General features: G+C 40.0%; 1 protein-coding gene across 5 annotated transcripts in view; it reads right to left on the bottom strand.

Annotated features, from left to right (window-relative positions):
• BMP2K (BMP2 inducible kinase) overlaps positions 1–18,771 on the bottom strand; it is a 48,838-nt gene that overhangs the window by 11,206 nt on the left and 18,861 nt on the right. For 2 of the 5 annotated variants that reach the window (XM_083458616.1, XM_083458619.1), the window contains exons 8-14: positions 11,573–11,676; positions 10,246–10,325; positions 7,600–7,757; positions 6,779–6,960; positions 5,932–6,024; positions 3,334–3,515; positions 2,954–3,111 (exon numbers count right to left, since the gene is read on the bottom strand). In XM_083458616.1, coding sequence (XP_083314742.1) covers positions 2,954–3,111; positions 3,334–3,515; positions 5,932–6,024; positions 6,779–6,960; positions 7,600–7,757; positions 10,246–10,325; positions 11,573–11,676 — 957 coding nt within the window. The remainder of the gene's footprint in view (positions 1–2,953; positions 3,112–3,333; positions 3,516–5,931; positions 6,025–6,778; positions 6,961–7,599; positions 7,758–10,245; positions 10,326–11,572; positions 11,677–18,771) is intronic. The other 3 variants (XM_083458617.1, XM_083458620.1, XM_083458618.1) reach the window with 2 other exon arrangements.

The raw sequence follows: 18,771 nt of genomic DNA, 5'->3' as shown, positions 1-18,771 counted from the left end.
GGACAGAGAAGGAAACTGCCACCTATGCAAGCAAATCTGAGTTCAAGCCATAGTCATTAAAGACAGTTTCAGCTACTCGCATAAAATTGTCACATTAAAATAATTAAACAACAGTATAAAAATTGAAAAAGCAACTTTAGAGCTAGTGCACTTTTCCTTGTACATGCCCCAATTGTCTAGAAATCTTTACTATTTGCTGAATGAAATATAGATGTTGAGTATTCACAGAGCCAAGGTGATGAACAAAGACAACAAAATGTAAATATTTTTAATTAGAATTGTAACATTGTAAGGGACAATACAGGTAAGGTTGTATGTTCAACCTTTTTTAAAAAAACACAGTGAATGAAAAATATTCCTTAAGCAATTATTTAAATATGTGGACAGCAAAGCCATGTTTTGGCAAAATAAAAAGGTGCTTAAATTTCCTTAAGTTTTATATTCCTTCTTTTACAAGAGAAAGAAACTCAACAGCCAACCGATTTTTGATACAGGACAGTTTCTCTTCTACATACATATAAAAATGCTTTTTGAAGAGCATAACTAATTCTCATTCTCGGAATACATAAGCGCAACTTACAAACAGGATTGATTGAAACATTCAGTCAGCTTATTATGCTGCGTTGCTAATTATATAAAAGTAATTTGTCCAACTGAGGCTTTTATAAAGGTTCATGTTCTATGCAAACACTAAAAAAGCCACGGTAGAAGATTGGTGTGTTGTCTTAGACCTGATTCAAGTGTGACCACCAAAAAGGGGTGGGAAGGACAGACTAAACACAGAAAGTTCATGAAGAAATATTTAAGTAATGTACATTTCAAGGCTATTATGCGTGACTTCTTCACACTATGAGGAACAGTATTTGTTGTAGTGTTAAATAATTGTGTACACTAGTCAAACCACAATTAAAATGTATCCTTCTTGCTCTCAGATCACTAAAACTAGGGGGCAAAACAGAAACTGGAGGGGTTTTTTCCAATTTGCCAACACTGATCCTTATTTGTCTCACTTCCACACGTTACCTAGCTCATTTAGACTGTATTATTGAGTACATACAGTGCAGCAAAAATGCTGAAGTAGTTCTAGCAGCTCCACTTTAAATAACATTCTGTTTATTGATCAGGATCCAAAACAACTACTAACAGTGAAGCATACAAAAGTTATTACGGCATAAACAATAATTAGAATCTTCTATTAATTTAGTGGGGAAACTACAATTCCAGATATAATGGCAGTTCATCAGAAACAAGGAAACTTGTGACATTTTATCTGATACATACAAATCAGTGCTACACTTTTGTTGCAGTTTTCTCCCACAGTGTAAATGTTAATTTCATTAATACTCGGGGTTGGGACATGCTGGTCATCTAACAACTCCAAAGGACACTTGAAAGCCTCTCACTCATACAGCCTTCCAGTTCTACAAGACAAAAATTCTCAGCATGCAATAGAAAACACTGTGAATATATGATTTGTTCACTTCTTTTTTGATCCAGTAACGGTTCAGCTAAATAAAGAACATTATTGCAAAGCTGAGGACTGTCAAGTCTTCTATACTTTCTTCTTTAGTATACTTTAGTTACGTAAGAAAGTATATATGGCAACGTCAGGTGTCAAAACGTAATCAGGATGTCAAGCACAATATGGCAAAATGAGGCAACTGACAGTTGAGAATGGCCAAGTCTTCAAACTCACTATTGAGACATTGAAAGGATCAGCTCTACTCAGCTTATCCGCAGACTTTCAATGCAAACGTGAAAGATTCCCAATCATGTTTTTAATATGCCTACCAAAATAAGCCTGATTTTCAAAACTACTGCCCACAGAATGGTTGCACTGAGGACTGGAAACTTCATTTCCTCTGGCTCCAAATATGATGTGAAAATGCCTTTCTGACTTTTTAATGCTTTCCTTTATGTGAAAAAACATTAGAAAATACTAACATAGCAGAAAAACCAACATTTCTTTGTCTGCATGCTACATAATGACTTATTATTTATTATTTTTATTACTTATTATTATTATTATTGAATTTATATACCACCCTATACCTGGAGGTCTCAGGGTGGTTCACAGAACAAAATCAAAATATAAAACCTTGTCCCCCTCCCCAGCCCAAATAATTCCCTTCCCTAATAAATTGCAAAGGATCCTCAAGGCTTGTGCTCAGAATAAACCATGACTTTATGACTGAATTACAAGTCTTTTAAACTAGTGTTACTTTCAAACTTAGGACACCAGAATGCATCACCGATTTCATATACCGTAAGTGTCATTTACATGTGGAGTGATTTGTTTTCTGCAAAATTCAGAATCTCTATCCTGCCCTGTACCTTATACCTTCTCCATAACTCATTTCTGTGAAAATTATGTATGAAGAAAACAAGCAGAGGTGCAAGTGATTGCAAGTAAACACGTTAGCTTTTTGACTTTTAAGAGAGTTTATTCAACTATTGTGTCCAAACAATAAAGCAGCCCTTACATTAAGCCACTCAAAAGACATTACAAAACATTAACATAATGTACTAGGTCATTTCTCCTCTTTCAGTCATTTTCAAAAAGCATTCCAGACTGACAAAAATCTTCTGTTCTAGTGTGCAAGGGAACAACTGCGAAGTGAAGCAATGCAAGCAGCTGACTGGTGTTCTGCATTGTTGTACATCCCATTATTTTCCGTTTTTGAATTTCACACTCAAGAAAAGTAAGTATTCAAGAGATGACCTTAACATTCTTTGTATTAATACAAATGCTAAACAATTAATTTCTATTGCACACATTTTTGTGACAGAAGGACAAGACACACAGCGGGCCTAGTTCTGTCCTCAAACGCTCAGAATGTTTTCTACAACAAGACTGTGTGACCCTGGAACAGAACAGTCTTTGGCACTGCCGGTTGAACCTAAAGAGCTCTTATTTACTGTGAAGCGAAATAAGCCTTCAAGCGTCCCTTACTTGATCTCAGAAGGTCAAATTCCCTGTCCAACAGCTCCTCCTCTGTTAGCTTGGAAAAATTGTCTTCTCCAAACGGGTTCCAGCCAGACATATCAGGAGGGTTGCTGATGTTCTGTTTTGGATAGCTGGAAACAGACTCAGCATCAGCGGCAGATGACCTGTAAAAATTGATTTGAGAGAATTACTTGTGGTGATAATAGAATTTAAAATACATCAAATGAATCACTTTTGTAATTGTGAGGGAAAGGTATTTTATTCTGTAATGATTATTCTATAATGAACAATTACGGTGTCCCACAGAAATCAGAGCAGCATTCTAAGAATTAGATTGGGGAGGGCTATCATAGTACTCATTACAAACATCAACTGAGGGGGCTTGCCTGTTTGTAGTATAAGGTGTGTCCAACGCTGCACCAACATGAGTTGGAAAGGATTTAGAATGGGGTATTAAGGCTGGTGAGAACTCCTGAGGAGAGGCAAGAAATTCAGGAGAATGTTTCGGAGGTTGCAACTGCTTCACAAGGGCTTGTTGATGTAGGAGAGCTTGTTGGTACTGCTGCACCTCAAAGAAAGAGGGAGAAAATGTGAACCTCCCGAAAAATCATGGTACCTTCAACAAACAATTATATTTCGTTGTGTGCAGAAACATAACCTTTAACTACATGATCAAAGCTAAATTGAATCAACAACACAGATGTACTTACCATTACTGATACTAAACAATGGGATCAATAGAGCCATTCTACTGAGGTTAGAGGTGGGGAGTCTGTGGTGGAGGAACCGCCACTTTCTAAACCACACCAGGATTGCAGCAGCCAGAGCAGAAGGTGCGGGCAGTGTGGCTGACATGGAGACCCTCCTGAGATGGGAGCTTTGGATACCCCCTCAGAGCACTTCCATTTCTGCCTACCTCATCCCTCAGGGAGGGCCTCAGACCATCATGGTGGACCTCAACCACAGACTCCTATGACTGAAGAGGTAGCTCCACAACAGCCTAGAGCACTTCTCCAACGAAACATAGGATTGCTCCCTAGGTCCCTCGATTAAATTAAAATGAATTACTTGGAAGAGTGAGATCAGTTGACAAGTGTGACATAACTAACCAAGCATTTGACATCCATTTGATTTTATATTATGCTAAACATGAAATATGACTTTACTTTCACATGGTGTAAGCACAGTAAAATATTTCAATTCATCGTGAGATTGCGGCAACATGGCCAAAATGGTTTTGTTTGTTTGTGAATATGGGCAAGAATACTTATATCCCAGTATTCAACACAAGGGGAATTTGTTCTTCACTTAAGTAACTATATACTATAGCTATCAAGTCCATTTTGGAAGCACTAAAATTAATGGTATTATTTCCAAGGTACAGTCTTATGCAAGGAAATGGACTCAAATAAATATGTGAGTGTTTTACTCAAGATTTTCAAAATCTTTGATTTATTCACTTTTCATGAAATGAAACTCTTGCTTCCATAGTTAAAACATTTCATAAGGCATGCATTTTGTTGATAGATGCCTGTTGTTTCATAAGCAAAAAAAATACAGGAAAAATAAAATGTAACACAGAAGATCCTCCAGTAATAATAAATATGTTATCTGTACTATACACCATTCACTGTTTTGCTGCAGTAAGCACCAATGTTTCAGTGAAGAAAACCTGTTACTTTGAATTATGTTTTAACAAGTACTGTGTAATGTGTTCAGACATTTATACAGTAGTGTATCTAAGGTGCAAAGATGAACTGATCTTAATTTACAGCTGTGGGTTAGAACTCTCAGCGTGCAAAAGAAGGATAGGTAGTATGCAATTTTGATTGGTGGGTAGGTGCAGATTCAGAATTTTCAGTTGTGCTTGGCTGGGGCTGGAGCTGGACTAGAGGGTATATATGGCTAGAGGGCTGGCCAGCAGTTAAAAGAAGCCAGCTAGTTGTAGTTGCTGGTGGTTGGTGTTTGTGGAATCAGCCAGAAGAAGACAGCAGAGGAAGAAGACTGGGAAAGAAAGAGAACCCAAAGGGTAGGTAGAGTGGATTAGTGGCTGAAGACTTGCTAGAGATAGCTGAAATCACCTGGCTTAGGCTGAAGAGACGAACGGAGAACCTGGACTCAGCTATACAGCTGCAAATAAAATGTTTTAAGTGCAATATACAATGTGACACTAGATGGCAATGGTGAGCCTTATGGAAAATTCCGTGTATTTTTAAAACACTTTTTTAAAAAGCATTTTCAGAACGGTTTTTAAATGTGTGTAGATTCCACGCCAGTTTGCAGTGTTGAGGGAAGAAGTGGGAAGCAGCCTAAAAAGCTGGACTCTGGTTACTAGTAGGAGTACTAGAGGGAAGATTTCCAGGACAATACAAAAAGACAAAGCTAAGGGATAGAAAAACAGACTTCTAGTGGTGTCCTCCATTAAAGTATTGGTGAGTTTAACTGGGGTGAAAAGAATAAAAGGACAATTTGGCTAAACAGGCTAGCTATTTCTTGAAAGCTATCTTAGTTGAATATAAACTGTTGGTATTTAAAATACCAGTAATATTAACAAATCCTATACTCATTTAAAGATGCAGTACCATTTAATAATCTTGTAACAAACAAACAAACAAACAAACCAATACCCTTGTTACCTACAATGTCTGTGCCTGGTTTGTACCATGTCTGTACCACACAATTACCAAGTTATTTGTAAGTCAATGGTACAGAGGCAATAAGTGAGACTGAATGGTACCAGTGCACAAGTTAAGAACCACTGGAGTGAGAGCTAGTTTTTGCTGTTGTAGAGTAAGAAATACCTCCTTTTCCCTTCAGTTTCTGTAAAAAGCAGCGACTTTAGTTAAGAAAATATGCCATCAACAGAGTCATGCTATTTAAGGCAGTCAATTTTTAAGTGGCTAATTATTACCCTTCTTTATCTGTGTAGTAATATTTATCAGTAATCAAAGTAAACAGAATTTTGTATTCAAAGGTTAACTTACCATGGCTGGATAGGATGGGGAAGGTTGCTGCAGGTAAGCAGAGCGCATCAAAAGCTGCTGTTGAATCATGTGCTGTTGCATTGCTTGTTGATACTGTTTTAGAAAGGGACAAATTCTTATCAGTCATGAATACCAGCTGATCAAGTGATTTTACACAAATAATTGTCCTTGGGGCATGTGCAGCACTTTGAGATGCTGCACTTAGTATTTTTACTGTAAATGCTTAATTTTACATAAAAGAGGAAAAAGTCAGACAAGTCAACTTTTGTTCCAAAATAAGAGCTGGACCATACTGTTCCAACTTCTTATCCTCACTCTCTTCCCACCCAGTGTCCAATATAAATCAGATCAGCATGCCATAAGCAGAGAATGTATAATAGAAGGGTACTTGCAGAACAAATAGCTCCAGAAATGTAATCTAACCAAGCTAGAGTTTGGATTTGATATCCCGCCTTTCACTCCCTTTAAGGAGTCTCAAAGCGGCTAGCATTCTCATTACCCTTCCTCCCCAACAACAAACACTCTGTGAGGTAAGTGGGGCTGAGAGACTTCAGAGAAGTGTGACTAGCCCAAGGTCACCCAGCAGCTGCATGTGGAGGAGCGGAGACGCGAACCCGGTTCCCCAGATTACGAGACTACCGCTCTTAACCACTACACCACACTGGCTCTCAAATGAAGTTGAACGCCCAAAGTAACTAGTCTGACATGGGCAGGAAATTCTTCTCCAAAGGCAAAGTGAGCACAACCATCAACTGAATGTTAGCAAGTTATATTTATAAAGTTGTACTGATAACAGAAGAGGCAAACCTGAAAACTGGTTTGTACTACAGCCAAAACACATTGGTACCTGATGCATGTATGCATCCTGAATCAATTGTTGTTGCTGCTGCTGCTGGTGGTGATGATGATGCAACTGCTGTAGCCTCCAGTCACCTTGCTGTAGTTGTTGCAGTACTCTATTTTGCTGTGGGGCCTGATTAGTTCCCTGGGACAACATACTCTCTTGGCTATTTCCAGATTTTGAGGCTCCTAGGATATTTTCAATGCACATTATCTGTTCAATGCATTTTTAAAGTCTGAACACGGAAAGCTTCCTAGTAAATTACACATTTAACTTCTCTATTCCAAGATAAAACCACCACAGAAACCCATTAACTTTGTACTTTATTCCTCTACAGAATGCTTTGCAAGTATTTCTTTAGTTAAGTCATTTAAGGCACACACACCCTGCCCATGAATCTGTCTCATAGGGACAAATCTCAGCTGTAACTCTGGAGTTAAGTCTCCAGTGATTCTGGCCTTGTTAAGCTGAAATTTCAGCACCACAACAATATGCAAATACAACTATTTGCAATTTAACATATCTCCTTAAAAAGGTGCATCAATCCCAGCATTCATTTTCATGAATGAATAGGCAACCTGTCAAAAGGACCATGCACTGAGTTTTCCATAGCAGTATGTCACCACAACTTTGTGCAGCAACTCTTCTCATACCATGATGCAACTGGGCAATTAAGCAAAGGAGGAACTCATAATTGTAGATATACAGGAATCAAAATAAAATAGTTGTCAAAAGGATTCACAAAGGCTTTGCAAAAAGGTGCTATCTGATCTCCACACTTAATAATGCTTTTCACTCAAATCCACTCCATTAGTTTGAAGAGTTACCTTTTTGTCCATTGTTGAAATCACTAGGGACTGGCACTTTGACTGGTGTTGCTGAGCTCTGAATTGTTAGTACACTAGAAGTGGCAGTGCTTGTATTGGCCTTTGGTCTTTGTCGTGGTGCTATTGAGGTTTCTGTTGGTCCAATGGCATCTGTTATTCTAGAATGAAAGAGATTCTAGAAATTTCTGAACTTCAAAAAGAAGGGTATAGTTAAGATTAGAAGCATATCTTCTGCTCTGTCATTTATACAAGAATAACTTTCCATATATTCTCTCAATGTGCGCAATTACCACAAGAAGGGTCTTGAAAAATATTTTCCTTTCCAGGAAGCAACAGCTTGATTCAGCATTCTTCCATGTGCCATTCAACACATCTTTATGGTGTGTATTCAGTAAATTTAACTAACAAGTGTACACTCAAGTATGAAAATACTGCTATCCACAAAATCAAGTGCTCTAATGAATTTCCCTCTCATTTCATTCCAGTCTCTGCTTCTGCTCAATCTGCCACTTTCTTTAATGTCTCCTGTCTTCCTCTTTGCACACCCAGCCCATAACCAGCACAAGTTATTTGACTGCAATACATAACTAACACATGAGGGATCTAGAGTGCCAAACTTATTTCAGGTAGTCAATAGCTCAGTGTTGACTTAAGACTTCTGTTGCACTCACAGATCTCTGAAACTGGATCAGTCTGCAATCATTACATAAAGTAATTTATAAGGTTTCTTCAGCAATAACTCTATCATTGGACTAAAGTTTTCACAGAGTTCAGTCAGTCATGGTTTAGTAATTTGGTTAAAACTGGCTAAGAGCTGATTCAAAACAGCTCTTAACCAGTGTTAACTGAATTACTACACTCCAGTGACTTGAATCCTAACTTTCCTCCTAGAAACGGAATTCACTTTCATTAATTTCCCCTTCCCTCTGCAGATCCTTGCAAGCGCACATACACACACACGTTTGCAATGAGGGTTGAGAGACCCTTCCGAATGCTGCGGTACATTGTGTAGGGAGGAGGTGGATTGAAGTGGACAGAAACTGCTCCCTCCCTTATGAGAACGGATGAGCAATTTAAGATCCATCTCAGTTTTCTCCTTTCTGCAAAGCAATATTCCACTCAGAACAGGTAAATGAGTCATTGAAAGCAGTTCTTTGTTGAAACTCCACATTATATGTAGAGACAGTAATATTATGAATTTGTGCAACTTCTCACTCTTCTTGTGCAATGTGTGATCAAACTTGTGCGTTTTACTACTGTAGACCTGTGCAAGCACATTTTGTTCAAGTAGATTAAGAAGAGCGTGTGTGTGTGTACCTCATACTGTCACAATCTCCATTCTCTTGTAGTGGGAGTAATCAATTCACCACTTGCATCAGTGCCCACAAATGCATTTTTCTGTTTCAAAAATGTCTCTAGTCCTCCAAGAAAAAGAGTTATGATGCAACATGTACAGAAACCATTTCCTGGTCAATGGATCCACTAGCTATTTAAATAAAAGTAAAGGGACCCCTGACCATTAGGTCCAGTCGTGGCTGACTCTGGGGTTGCGGCGCTCATCTTGCTTTATTGGCCGAGGGAGCCGGCGTACAGCTTCTGGGTCATGTGGCCAGCTATTTGAGACGCTTTTAAAGAATGTGGGGTAAAGGAAGAAACAAAGGAACTGTATGTCACTTGTTTTGTTGCCTGCTGAGCATGTGGAGCAGGTACCTCCTTGAATCACTTTTTGAAAATGTGGTGTGTGGAAGAAACATGCAAATCTTCCCATTGCTGCTGTAGTTTATTGCCTACATGCACATGGAGCAGGGAAGCTGCTTGAGAGGGGCCTTAGTTGATTTTGGGGAGGAGGGAGGATATGGAAATCCTTTCCTGTCTTTGCTGCATGCCCTACAGCAGGCATTGTTTCAAATGTTTTTTGTGGGTGGGAACCCAGGCATCATATGGATGATGGTGATAATACTTAATCATATCTTTTGTTGTTGTTGTTGTTTAGGGGGACCCATTTCAGAAGCACCATTATTATCATCAACTTTTCCTCCTGTCTGGCCCATAGCAAAGATTGATCCCAAGCTGTTTGGGGAGGACAGAGCACAGTGGAAAAGCAGAAACACTGGGTGATTTTCAACTAAATTTTACCCTGAGTAGACTCACAGAATAGAGCTAAATTAGGTTCAATGTGTCTACTATGTGTAAAAGTTAGTTGACTCCCACCCACTATTATGATCCCCTCATACACCTGTAATTTTGAGAAGTTTGTGGATGACATTCAACCTCAACAATCACACCAGTCTAGCCAGTATTTTTCCACTACTATTCTTGTGAGTTTATGTATTTGGCTTGTATTTATATTCTCTTCTAAATATAATAAGAATACTTGCTAGTCAACATTAGGTATCTCTTTTTATTTGGGACTATACATGTGCACGGCTGGTCTTAAATACTTCGAGATTATTCCTGAATTCAGTTATCCTTTATATTTTGGTACTAGTCTACAGCAGCACAGGAACAAAAGACAACCTAACAAGCAAGGCTTAACAATGTCTGAAAAAGGAAAAATGTTTTCAAACAATTTTTGTTAGGTGAGGAAAAATAGATTTTAAGGTGCAATGTTTTAATGCAAAAAGTGCATAAAACTGCCATACTCACCGAGCTTTTATTTGGCTTTTCTTAGCAGCAGCCTCACTAGCTGTCAGGGGCTCAGGAAGAGTTGAAGGGAGAGGAGAATTCTTGGGGAAATAAATTAACCACGTTATTAGACTTCTGAAAGTAAAATAAGTAGCAAGTTCCAAAATAAGTAGCACCAGTAGCAAATAATTATACCTATCAATATCGAGCTCAATTCTCTGACAGCCAGTCCTTTTATACCTAGAAAATTGCCATTCATGAACAAGAAGAAACCCCCAAGGTTTGTGGAAGTACAAAAAGCATTTAAAAAATCCAAGAGGGTACCCCAAAACAGTGTGAGAACTGAGAATGCTCAGTGGTCTTGAAATACTGGCTTACTGTTGGGAAGAGGCAAAACGGTAAACTATGCAATGGGGAGAGACAGAATTGAATATCCTACAGGGGGATATGCCGAGGTGGGTCCAGGGAGTGATTAATGCTTCGCCGGGGGTGGAGGCGGGGAGAGAAAGCTACATTTCCTGCAGCCACCATTTTAAAATTTAGAGGTGGTTTCATAATGAATTCCTTAATTATGGATGAATATGATATTTTAAATGTTTTGGAAGGGTGATACATTTTATTATTATGTTACAGGTTTTGTGTTTTTATGTTGCACACTGCCCTGTGATCTTTGGATGAAGGGAAGTATATAAATTTACTAAATAATAAGTAAATAAATAATATTTTTGATATCTACTTAGTAAAAAGCTGACACTGGTATGCCAAGAAATACAAACCATAGTCTGGAATCTTAATTAAGCTTAAAGACCAAGGCTTTTGCAACTCCCTTTAGAAGCTTTCTATGTCACCTAGGAGCAAAAGGAATACTGGGATTTTTTGTGGGAATGAGTAGAACAAATTCAAAAGCTTTGCTGCACCTGCAGAGTTCATCATGCAGTAGGCTAAATTGTGTCTATAGCAGCATTCTTCTTTACTATGTCCTTGAATTCTGAATACACTTTGTGGGGGAACCAACCCAATTGCATTAACTGACTGAATTAACAATTCCTGACATCTCCAAGAGCAAAGCTCAAAAAAGAGAAAGTGCCCAGACCATCCAACAATTTTATATTGCATTTGATATGAAAAAAAATCCATAGGTTAATGTCTTTTACTTTTCAAAGCAGGCACAGTGTGTTTTTCTGAATTACCATGAAGGCAATGTTTCGAAAAAATTATCTGAAGTTACCAAATTTAGAGCCATTTTGTACAGGGGGGGAGGAGTTCCCATTTTTTAAAAAAGTCAAAAAGCTAGTGCCATTCCTTTTGCTAACCTTAAAAATATTAGCATTATGTAAGATCTACTTACATTGATATTGGATATTGGACAGTCCTTTTTGGCAAGTTTAAAGGCAAAGTAAGAAACTTGAAAGATATCAGGTCTCTGTTCTTGATCTGGTTCAAGCATATACCCTGTAGATTACAGCAGATTAAAAGATTAGCAGCAAGAAAGAAGCCTAGATTTAGCAAAGTAGAATAAAAGTGAATCAAATAGATTTTGTAGTGCAGCTTTCATTGCTTCTATGGACAGACAGGTACCGCACAACCAGTTTTTTGTGGTAGGCAGGGGGGTAAAACAACGTGAAACAGCTGCTGTTGTCCATATTCTGCTTGTGGGCTTCCCGAAGGCATATATTGCCTACTGTGGGCAACGGAATGCTCAAACTCATGGAACTTTGAAGTGTCAGGCATAGCCCTACTGGCTTTAGCCCAAACGTAGCAGAGTTTTCCTGCACAGCGAAGAAGCTAGTTGCGGCAGTATTGACTAGTCAGCTAGACTCAGAATAACTATTTACAGGATTTATTAAAAAGGAAAAATAAAACCAGCAGAGTTTCTGCATACAAATCAAAGCAAAATAAATCCTCTCTTTCTTTCTCTCTCTCTCTCATAACCATACACAGCACTTCTAACTCCTAACACACCTCACACCAAACTGAGCTAGCAATCCTAGATAACAGAGTTGAGTGCTGGTCGTTAACCAATCAGAGTGAGTAGTTTCTAGGTCAAGCAGACCTGGGCTTTCTGCCAAGAGTAAATTGACACCAGCTTGAGTTAATTGGTGAAGCTAGAATCTGCAAGTTTCCCACGAGAACCAATTAACAGAAACTGAACACCCCCTCACAGATTCTGCTGAACAATTAACACCAAATACACCTATGTAGGAGATTATTTTTCCAGCAAACCTAAACCCTTGCACATTCGCTTGTTCTTTATCTTTGCCAATGGTTTAGTTAACACATCTGCTACATTTTCTTCACTTGACACATAAGTACAGGTGATTACATTGTCTTGTACACAGCAACGTACATTTTGGTATTTTACAGAGATATGTTTGGAACGCGATTTGAAACCCTCTGTTTTACTTAAGGTTATACAAGCTTGATTATCAATGTAAACTCGTACTGGTTCTCCACAATTTACATTTAAATCTGCTAACAAATGCTTGAAATAAATCACCTCGTTGCACAATTCACTCAATGCGGCGTACTCTGATTCCGTTGATGACACACTTACAACGTCTTGCTTGCGTGACCGCCAGCTGATTAAAGCTCCACCGACCATTATGACTAGTCCTGTGACAGATTTTCTATCTGGCAAATTTCCCCAGTCACTATCACAGTAGCAACTCAACATTTCATCCTCTGAAGAATTTAATTGTAACATATAGCCAATTGTCTGTTTGAGGTACCTCAGAACTTGTTTTACCCCTTTCCAGGCATTTAGTGTGGGTTTTGAGACCAATCTACTTAATATGCCTACTGCGTAGCTAATATCAGGTCTGGACCACTGTGCTAGATACAATAAACTTCCAATTACAGAGTGATATACATCAGGATGTTCAAATTCAGGACTCTCATCTATATGAAGTGTTTTTATGAAACCTGGATCCATAGGCACCGCTGCCCCTTTGCAATCCTGCATCCTGTATGTAGTCAGTAGTTGTTTAACTTTGTTCTGCTGACTAATTAGGCAGCTGCCATCTTGGGCCCAGCACACTTCCAACCCTAGATATGTCCTAACCGGACCTAAGTCTTTCACTTTGAACTTACTGGACAATTGCTTGGCAAACCTTTTAGTTTGTTTATCTGTTTTGCAGGCATACAATACATCATCTACATAAATCAGACAAAACTCTTGATCACTGCCTGTACCACGTACATAAACACAATTGTCAGCTGTACTCTGCTTGAAACCAAATGACACTAAAGCCTCATGGAAACATTTGTTCCAAGATCTTGCAGCCTGTTTGAGACCATAGAGAGCTTTGTTTAATTTTAACACTCTATTGGAACCTGTCTCATAACCAGGCGGTTCAGCTAGATACAGGTCTTCTGATATTGATGCATGTAAATATGCAGTCTGGATATCAAAATGGTTTAACAGGAGTTTTCTCTTTGCTCCAAGTGTTAGAATCAGCCTTACACTGTCCCCCTTAGCAGTAGGGGAAAAAGTCTCGTCATAATCTTTTCCAGGCCTCTGAGAATATCCTTGAGCCACTAAACGAGCTTTGTATTTGTACTCTCCTGTCACCAGAGGTTTAAGTTTGTACACCCACCTGCAGCCTACAATCTTTGCCCCCTCAGGCGCTGCTACTGGTGTAAAAACCTTGTGCTCATTCAAAGAGGACATCTCTTCCTCCATTGCCTGTTTCCAGCGCTCTGCCTCCTCTTTTGGTAACTTTAACACCTCCTGAAAACTCTTGGGTTCTGCAATCACACTAAACACATTTGCAGTATCTGGGGAAAAACGCACCGGAGGCACTCCTTTGTTTTGTCTTTTAGATCTTCTGGGAGAAAATTTTTCTTCTGACCCACTTTCCTCCTCAGAACTACGACCTCTCTTTTGTTGCTTAGCAACTGGTCTTTGGCTAACTCCACTTCCTTGAGAGCTCTTATCTGAACTTTCCTCCCCCTCAGACTCTGACTCCCTGTGTCTACCTTCAGAGTCATGAAGCTCCTGGGAAGGTTCAAACCAAACCTCAGTATTGGCATGTAGTCTCTCCCAGCCACTATGTTCACAAAAACTGGCATTCCTGGAGATCACAATGCCATTTGTCCCTTCAGCAAAGCGGAAACCTTTTCCCAGCTCCTGGTAACCCACAAACACTAACTGTTTGGTCTTAGGATCTCCCTTCTTTCTCATTTGCTTCGGAATTAATACCCAGGCTTTTGATCCAAACACATGCAAATGGTCAATTTTAGGTTTTTTCTGAAACAATTTAAAGTACGGGGTTGTACCTATTGTTTGATGAAAGAGCCTATTTTGGAGATAACACGCGGTGAGCATGCTCTCCCCCCAATAAGACATGGGCAAATCAGCATCTTCAAGCATGGCAAACATCATATCTTGTAAAGATCTGTTTTTTCGTTCTGCAACGCCATTCTCCTCTGGGGAAAAAACGTTCGTTTTTCTATGCCCAATGCCACGCTTTTGTAACCAATCTTTAAAGGCATTTGACATAAATTCGCCACCTCTGTCCGTCTGAATCCTTTTGAGCTTAATGGACAGAAATCTTTCCACAGATGCCACCCAGCCTTTAAACTTAGTGAACACGTCACCCTTATTCTTCATGGGAAAAACCCAAGAATAACGCGTGGCGTCATCCACAATTGTTAGTGAAAAGCGCGCTCCACCCCTGCTTACAGCAAATGGACCAATTACGTCCATGTGAACTAGCTGTAGCGGTGACTCACTAACTCTGTCACTTCTGGGGTAAGAGACTCTGTGGGTTTTAACCTTTTTACAAACATTACAATCAAGGTACTTGTTACAACTCTTTAAATTACCCCCATCAGCCAATTCAGACATTTTTAGTACACTTTTCCAGCAAGCATGCCCCATTTTCCTATGCAATAAGTGCACACAGTTGTCATGTATAGCTTTGTTATTCACTGCAGGCTGAGATTTACTGACTACTGCTGCAACTTGAGATCCTTCTTTAAGCCAAAACAAGCCTCCCTCTGACTTAGCAGTGCCTAAAATCTCACCAGCCTTCTTAATAATGCAACTGTCTCCTTCAAAATACACTTTAAACCCAGCTTTTAGCAAACAATCTACAGACATCAGATTGCTCCTTAATGAAGGCACACAAAGTACATTTTGCAGGCATTCACGAAGACAAGGAACAAAAACTGCACCGGCAACTGAGACTTGACCAACTCCGGACATTGTCGTTTTAGATGCGCTGAAGACCCACATCGGAAACAATGCCTAACAGCAAACGCTGACTCCTCACCAGTACGCTGCTTTTGCTTCACCTCTGGCACGGCATGAGAACTCCTTCCAAACCGCCCGCCTGTAGAAGCCTCTGCAGCCAACGACCTTTCTTGCCTCTTCTGCCATTCCTCAATCAAACGCCCAGTAACGTAACTGACTGATAAATCATGCTCCTGTATGCCTTCTAGAGACAAAACTAAATTATCCCAGCTTTCCGGGAGAGAACTCAAAATAATAGCCACCTTCTCCTGCTGGTCTAAGGCACAGTCTCTTTCCTGTAGCGCAGAAAACTTTAACTGTAAACTGTGTAGGTGTTCCTGCATTGTAACCCCAGGCTGTAACATTGCCTTGTACAATGCCTTGCGAATGAACAGCTTGGAAACCGCTGTCTCACGCACATGGAGTTCTTTAAGTGCTTGCCACACACCTCTAGCTGTCTTGATTCCCCTCACATACGGCAACTGGGAATCTTCCAGCCCCAAGACAATTGTGGCCCTTGCTCTTTGGTCTTTATCGAGGTCTTCATCATCAGGCTTCGTAGGAAACTTACTCACCACTTGCCAGAGACGATCCCTCTGCAGCACTGCCTGCATGCGTTCCGACCACAGCAAGTAATTGGAGTCATTCAGACGCTCAAAAGCCATCTGAACTGGTTGTGAGGCCATCTTGAGAGCGATGTCCCTGGAACCCGGAACCAGCTACTCACGACCACCGAGAGAGAAAACAGGAACCACAGCACCCAGCACTCACACGCTGCAGCTGTTGTCCTTGTGTCCGCTGCGTCACCAGCTCACCACGGTCAGGAACCAGCCAGAGAACAACAACTTCTGGAACTACTGGAACCAACGCCGTTGATGCTGACACCACCGCAACTCAGGCTGGCAGCACAATACCCATAACCTCATGGAACTTTGAAGTGTCAGGCATAGCCCTACTGGCTTTAGCCCAAACGTAGCAGAGTTTTCCTGCACAGCGAAGAAGCTAGTTGCGGCAGTATTGACTAGTCAGCTAGACTCAGAATAACTATTTACAGGATTTATTAAAAAGGAAAAATAAAACCAGCAGAGTTTCTGCATACAAATCAAAGCAAAATAAATCCTCTCTTTCTTTCTCTCTCTCTCTCATAACCATACACAGCACTTCTAACTCCTAACACACCTCACACCAAACTGAGCTAGCAATCCTAGATAACAGAGTTGAGTGCTGGTCGTTAACCAATCAGAGTGAGTAGTTTCTAGGTCAAGCAGACCTGGGCTTTCTGCCAAGAGTAAATTGACACCAGCTTGAGTTAATTGGTGAAGCTAGAATCTGCAAGTTTCCCACGAGAACCAATTAACAGAAACTGAACACAAACAAGATCCAGCGAGCCTCTTATTTTCATCTGCCAGGTCCTAAAACTAATTGGGCACCATGCAATCTAGAAAAAAATGCCTTCTCAATCATGTTGCATTATACAAAGTAAAATATACAGACACCATTCTTCTCATTTTTTGTGAGAAATTAGCATGTATCACCCTTTTCAGTGTATTAATTTGCCCGCATGCCCCCCAGAAAAAATCCTATAGCAGTTCATGTGTGAGAGAGAGGGGTGCACTTGGAAGATGCATTTGGGGTGGGGGGAGGTGAAAGGGGGAGAGAGATTATGAATATGTGGTATGTGAAACATAGAGAGAGGTGCACTTGGGCAGAGAAGGAGAGATGTATATGTGAAATGGGTATGTATGAGAGAAAGAGATGCATGCGTGTATAAGATCTGTAAGTGCACAGTAAGTATGTATGTGTGTGCTGGAGTGTGAGTGTGGTGTGGCCACCTTGTATATTTTTCATAGTACCGTGGTACCTCGGGTTAAGTACTTAATTCATTCCGGAGGTCCATTCTTAACCTGAAACTGTTCTTAACCTGAAGCACCACTTTAGCTAATGGGGCCTCCAGCTGCTGCTGCGCCGCAGGAGCCCAATTTCTGTTCTTATCCTGAAGCAAAGTTCTTAACCCGAGGTAATATTTCTGGGTTAGCGGAGTCTGTAACCTGAAGCATATGTAACCTGAAGCATCTGTAACCCGAGGTACCACTGTACCGGTAAATGCTCTGTTATTGGACAGCAACACTATTATTGTGTGTGTGTGTGTGTGTGTGTGTGAGAGAGAGAGAGAGAGAGAGAGAGAGAGAGAGAGAGAGACTGCATTACTGCGTAACCGCCACAATCAAGACCAACAGGACATTGCTGACTGCATGGCAAACCTGAGCTAGTCCCAGGCTGGAATGGGCAAAGAAAAGTAGTAATAACTGTGCTGTATCCAGTGCTTTTTTCCCTAAAAAAAAGTTTGGGGTACTCTCATTTTCCTACTCATACTGAAATACTGCCCCTCAATAAGGCCAAACTTAGATTCACAAAATCTTTAGGAGTATGCCTACCCCTGCGTACCACCAGAAAAGAGCAATGGCTGTGTCTAATTCAATGTTATGCCACACATCCCACAACTGCCATGTTGTGTTACGCCATGAAAGTCAATTTCTGACTAGTGTCCACGGCACTTTTTCTAAATGTGCCTGGCTTGGTAAATCGGGTTGGCAATCCCTTTGATTATATTAGAACCTTAGGTTTTTTAAACAGATTTTATGCATTAACATTTGGAGGGGACCTATTTTCCCTTCTTAATTTTTCTCATCAATTTATATTTTTCCATTTTAAGGCTATGGTTGAGATTTTGTTTTTGTGGCACTGGGGCTTGGATCCTAGCATTACTCCAATAAGCAGGAGTATCCCAAACAGAGTTCTTCTCATGAAGAAGCCTCTGGTGGAAAGGGAGAAACGCTTCTACCAATTTCCCCTTCAACCTCTTCTGGAAAGAACCTTCCAGAACCATGTGAGAGATGGTGCTGGGAGAAGGACAGCAATATAATCAAAGCCAGCTCCTCACTGTCCATCAGGAGAACCCTCTGCCGACACAAAAAGTTTCTGTAGATGAAAAGGGCCTTTGTTTGCAGAAGGCAAAATTTAGATCTGACCCAATATACTGATTAGTGTTTGTTGAGACACTTTTGGATTGAATCGTTTTAGAATATGTATTTTGTTATGCAATAATGTATGCAACATGTATTATGTATATTGCTGTCAAAGCACTGAGCAGAAAATAAAATGAAACGAACACTCAAAAAGGCCTGGGGAAGGATTGTCCTTTTATCTTAATATTGGTATAATCATATACTTGAAAGCAAACATACATTATTTCCACAGATGTACTCAGCAAAGTTCTATGCAATGAAACCTTCAATCAGCAAGGTAATTCA

Source organism: Podarcis liolepis (assembly GCF_965112155.1).
Source record: "Podarcis liolepis genome assembly, chromosome: 9".
Taxonomy (NCBI): domain Eukaryota; kingdom Metazoa; phylum Chordata; class Lepidosauria; order Squamata; family Lacertidae; genus Podarcis; species Podarcis liolepis.
The sequence above is the reverse complement of the archived record's forward strand: the minus strand, read 5'-3'. Positions and strand labels throughout refer to the sequence as shown.